This window comes from Microtus ochrogaster, unplaced genomic scaffold, assembly GCF_000317375.1.
Source record: "Microtus ochrogaster isolate Prairie Vole_2 unplaced genomic scaffold, MicOch1.0 UNK43, whole genome shotgun sequence".
Lineage (NCBI taxonomy): Eukaryota > Metazoa > Chordata > Mammalia > Rodentia > Cricetidae > Microtus > Microtus ochrogaster.
Window position 1 is genome coordinate 2,524,454 of NW_004949141.1, and position 4,251 is coordinate 2,528,704.

Sequence of the window (4,251 nt, forward strand, 5' to 3'; positions counted from 1 at the left end):
AAAAAAAAAAAAAAAAAAAAAAAAGTTGTCCCTGTCCTCTGCACTTATGCCCCATCTCTCTGTCTCTGTCTCTGTCTCTGTCTCTCTCTCTCTCTCTGTCTCTCTCTCTCTCACACACACACACACACACACACGACACACTAAATTGTATGTGGCACCAGGTTTGTCTTCCTGCACAGTTAACGGCAGCTTACAGAGAACCATCAGGAGCTATCTTACGAGAACTGGCTGGATGTCACAGAATAATTATGCGATCTGGTGGCTGCAGTGCACTGTCCTTGAAGCCTGTGCTCACCTCGAATTCTATAATTCATGTGCTGCCCCAGCATGGATAGTTTCCTGGCTTCCCTTTAAATTATGTATGCTGAAGTAAATATAGAAATGACCTATAAAGATGTCTCCTTTTTCTATGAACTTAACCTTTTAAGACATCTTTATCTGCTGGGCGATGATGGCGCATGCCTTTAATCCCAGCACTTGGGAGGCAGAGGTGGGTGGATCTCTGTGGGTTCAAGGCAGCCTGGTCTACAGAGTTCCAGGGCTGCCAGAGCTACACAGAGAAACCCTGTCTTGAAGAAGAAGGAGGAGGAGGAAGAGGAGGAGAAAGAGGAGGAGGAGGAGGAAGACCCTCTTTATCCTTCAGTCTCTCTTCAAACTCCAGAACTATTAATACCTTAGCATGTCGATGGGCAGATTAGAACAGAAATCAGATGTTTATTGTATTTGCTATCAATAGACACTGTGGCTAAGAAATTAGTGTATCTAGTTGGAACTTTACTAGAGCATAATTAATGAGGACAAAAAATTAAATAATTAATATATAATTAAATATAAATATAATAAAATATAATTAAAACATAATAAGGGCAAAATAATTAAATAAGGACAAAAGACATTAAATAGATCAAGTTTTAAGGAAGGAAAATGAAAAGATGAAGTTGTCTGGTGGATGTGTGGTATAAGTTGTCTTTCCAGAGCACAAGTCTGAGATAGAAGCTGGACTTGTTAGTGACTGCCACCGTTACGGGGATCTTTAGCTCAGTGATGGGACCTTCAGTGGAGACCGAGACTCTTGAGCTGACAGGGCCTGCTCAAGCCCTAATGTATTGTAATTAGTACAGAAATACCAAGCTGTTTTGTCGTTTCCATGGCCTCACCACAGTCTCACAGCTGGAAGCTCTAGAAAAGCCCAAGCTTGCTGCTCGTCTCTGCTTGAAGCGGCCGCTCGCTGCCCAGCCCTGCAGAGCCAGCATCGGAAGCTGTGGTTGAAAATGGGCAAACCCTGGAGTCCAGTTCTCCAAGTTCTCTCAGATCTTCACCAGGTCTTACAGACTTACCACAAAGTTGCCAGAGACATTTCTGACTGTTGCTAGGTTATCTGTTTAGTTACCTTTATTTTCCAGAAAAATTTATGTGTTTACATGTCTGTACTTGGGAGAGCAGCATAAAGATGGAAGATCATAAAAACTTCGTCTCTGAAGTTTCTAGATGCAAATTGTGATCTTTTGGCCTAACAGCTTTTAGCAGAGTTTGCTCTCCCAGCCTCGCAGCTTCCTTCACTGAAGGTGTTGAAGGCCACCAGTGACGTGTATTCAGTGACACCGGAGCACCTGTCAGGTTCTGAGAATTCCTCCCAAAGATCCAGACGTCTCATGGCCACACCCCTATATAAAAGATCCAGACATCTCATGGCCACACCCCCATATAAAAGATCCAGCCGTCTCATGGTCATACCCTATATAAAAGATACAGATGTCTCATGGTCGTACCACTATATAAAGATCTAGACATCTCATGGTCACTCCCTATATAAAAGATACAGATGTCTCATGGTTGTACCACTATATAAAGATCCAGACGTCTCATGGTTGTACCACTATATAAAGATCCAGACGTCTCATGGTCACACCCTATATAAAAGATCCAGACGTCTCATGGTCGTACCACTATATAAAGATCCAGACGTCTCATGGTCACACCCTATATAAAAGATAGAGATGTCTCGTTGGTCGTACCACTATATAAAGATCTAGACGTCTCATGGTCGTACCCTATATAAGAATGAGTTTGTGTGAAGCCTGGACACTCACTTTTCACATGTTTGATTTTTGTGGCTCTGTAGCCCTAACTAGCCTCAAACTCATTGTCTTCCTGCCTCTGCCTCCCCAGAACAGGGATCACACACGCATCACCATGCCTGGCTCTCCCTTACCATACCCAGTGCAGTGCATATGATACGTAGATAGTTGTGGTAAAACCATGTTGTCTAGGAAACAAGTACAATGCAGAAGGTCTGGATATGCACAGACACAGTCTGTGTGCACTGTCGAATCACATGCAAGCGCCTGGTCATGGTAGTGGAGCAGACAGTCTAAAGGGTTTTCAGCCTGCCTTTTTCATATTCTACCCATTTGACAAGTACTGTCTACTTGGATCATGGTTGTGTGCCCGGATTTCTCTATTTGACAAAAGTCATTTGTGTTGCACGTATTGCTCATATTAGAGCAAAGTGATAGGCTTGACACACCTAGTTTGTGAGCAATTCCTAAAATTGTAATTATCAATCTAGATAAAGATTAAGGGGGCACAGAATATGCTGAAGATGAAAATCACGTGATATGTTTTAGATAGAGCAGTTTGTCAACATAGTATATACCTGCAGCCATAACACTGTCCTCCTTTCTGGAGATGTTCTCCTAAGAAGGAATCGAAGATTGAGACCAAGATTAGAGTCATCAGCTGTGGTACTAACTTGTTAATGGGGCTGGGGAAGAGGAGACTCTGGACGTAATGGCTTAGAATGATTAGGTAAACAATGGTATTTTAACACGATTCCTATTCTGTAGTCTCCGGAAATATTTAATAATGTCAGCGCATTCACAGTATGACATTAAGTAAAAAGTAGATGTGAAGTGACCAATTGTATATGCCGAGAAATACATCCTCTTTCATCCTCTCCAGAAGCAAGGCTGGAGGAGTGGCTGCCAGGGTCAGCAGTCTCAGGCCAGGAGGATTGCAGTTTGGAGGTTTTGAAGCGGTTTCGGTCCACCTACACTAAGTGGCTTGGCATACCTACTATGAAAATAGAGAGAACATGGGTTTCTAAGTAGTTGTGATTTATCATAAATGGCTTAATTATGAAAAAAATGCTGAAAGCTGTCTGTCTCTAAAACTGAATTTAGCTAGTTTTAACGAAGAGGCCGCAGTTGTGAACACCGAGAAATTGTTGTACCTATTCTGGTATCTTGGACAACACTGATCTTCATGCAGTGGGTACATAACTCAGAGAGGGAGCATTGGTGTTTGATACCCAGAAGCTTCTGAGAGAAGAAGTAGTGATAAAATGTTTGGACTTGCAAAAAGTTGTTTATAGAAGGGACTTGGGTCACCTCCATTTTAGTTTCCAAAATATTTGAGAGGTCCAAAGAGAAACACATGAAGCACCTTCTGGGGAGGGTTCCTGGAAGACGGAGTACGTCATGACTGTAGTGCCTTGGTTGGCCATGGCAGCCCGTTCCTGTAAGTCTGGCACTTGGGAGGCTTTCGAGTATGGCGCCAGCCTGGGCTTTCTCCAAGCCTGAGCTACAGAGTGAGATGCTTTTGCAGGGGATGACAACAACCAGCCATAACAAGCCCTTAATGTGATGTTAAAATCCCAAGAATCATAACAATTTCATTTTTTTTCCGATTAGGACCCAATTTATGGAAAAGGAAAACTTGGAGAAATCCAGGGCCTTATTCTGGGGATGTTGGACACCTTTAACTATGAGCAAGTGAGTGAGCTGCTTGCGTCCATTTGTCTAAAGATAGGAAAAACTTATGCTTTTCTTTTCTATTCTTTTCTTTCCTTCTGCTCGAATATTTTTGTCTTTGAAAATTGCAATTTAGTAAAAATAACGTAGATTGAGATGCATATGTTCCTTTCCCTACTTTTAAGCTCCCTGTAAACTAACTTATACACTTGTGTGTGTGCCTCTGTACACACGGAATATTGAAATGCAGCTTATTTTATGATTCATTGGCAATCAGACCAGTATTTTATTATATGATAAACTCTCTGGGAAAATGATTAATTAAAAAAATCTTTAGTTCATAAAAGGAGTCAGAGAAATATAGAAAATAGCGAAGTAAAACTAACTGAATGTTCATTTAAATATTCTGAAACATTGTGCTGCTTGCTAGAGATCGCCATTATTCTTCTCTTACCTCAAGATTGCCTATGGCTGTTAAGACGCAGAGCTGGCCTGGTGC

The 4,251-nt window shown here is 41.8% G+C and overlaps 1 protein-coding gene across 2 annotated transcripts in view; it reads left to right on the plus strand.

Moving 5' to 3' along the window:
- Positions 1–4,251, plus strand: part of Vps8 (VPS8, CORVET complex subunit) — a 219,565-nt gene that overhangs the window by 161,503 nt on the left and 53,811 nt on the right. For both annotated transcript variants that reach the window (XM_005368975.3, XM_013354407.2), the window contains one exon: positions 3,693–3,773. In XM_005368975.3, coding sequence (XP_005369032.1) covers positions 3,693–3,773 — 81 coding nt within the window. The remainder of the gene's footprint in view (positions 1–3,692; positions 3,774–4,251) is intronic.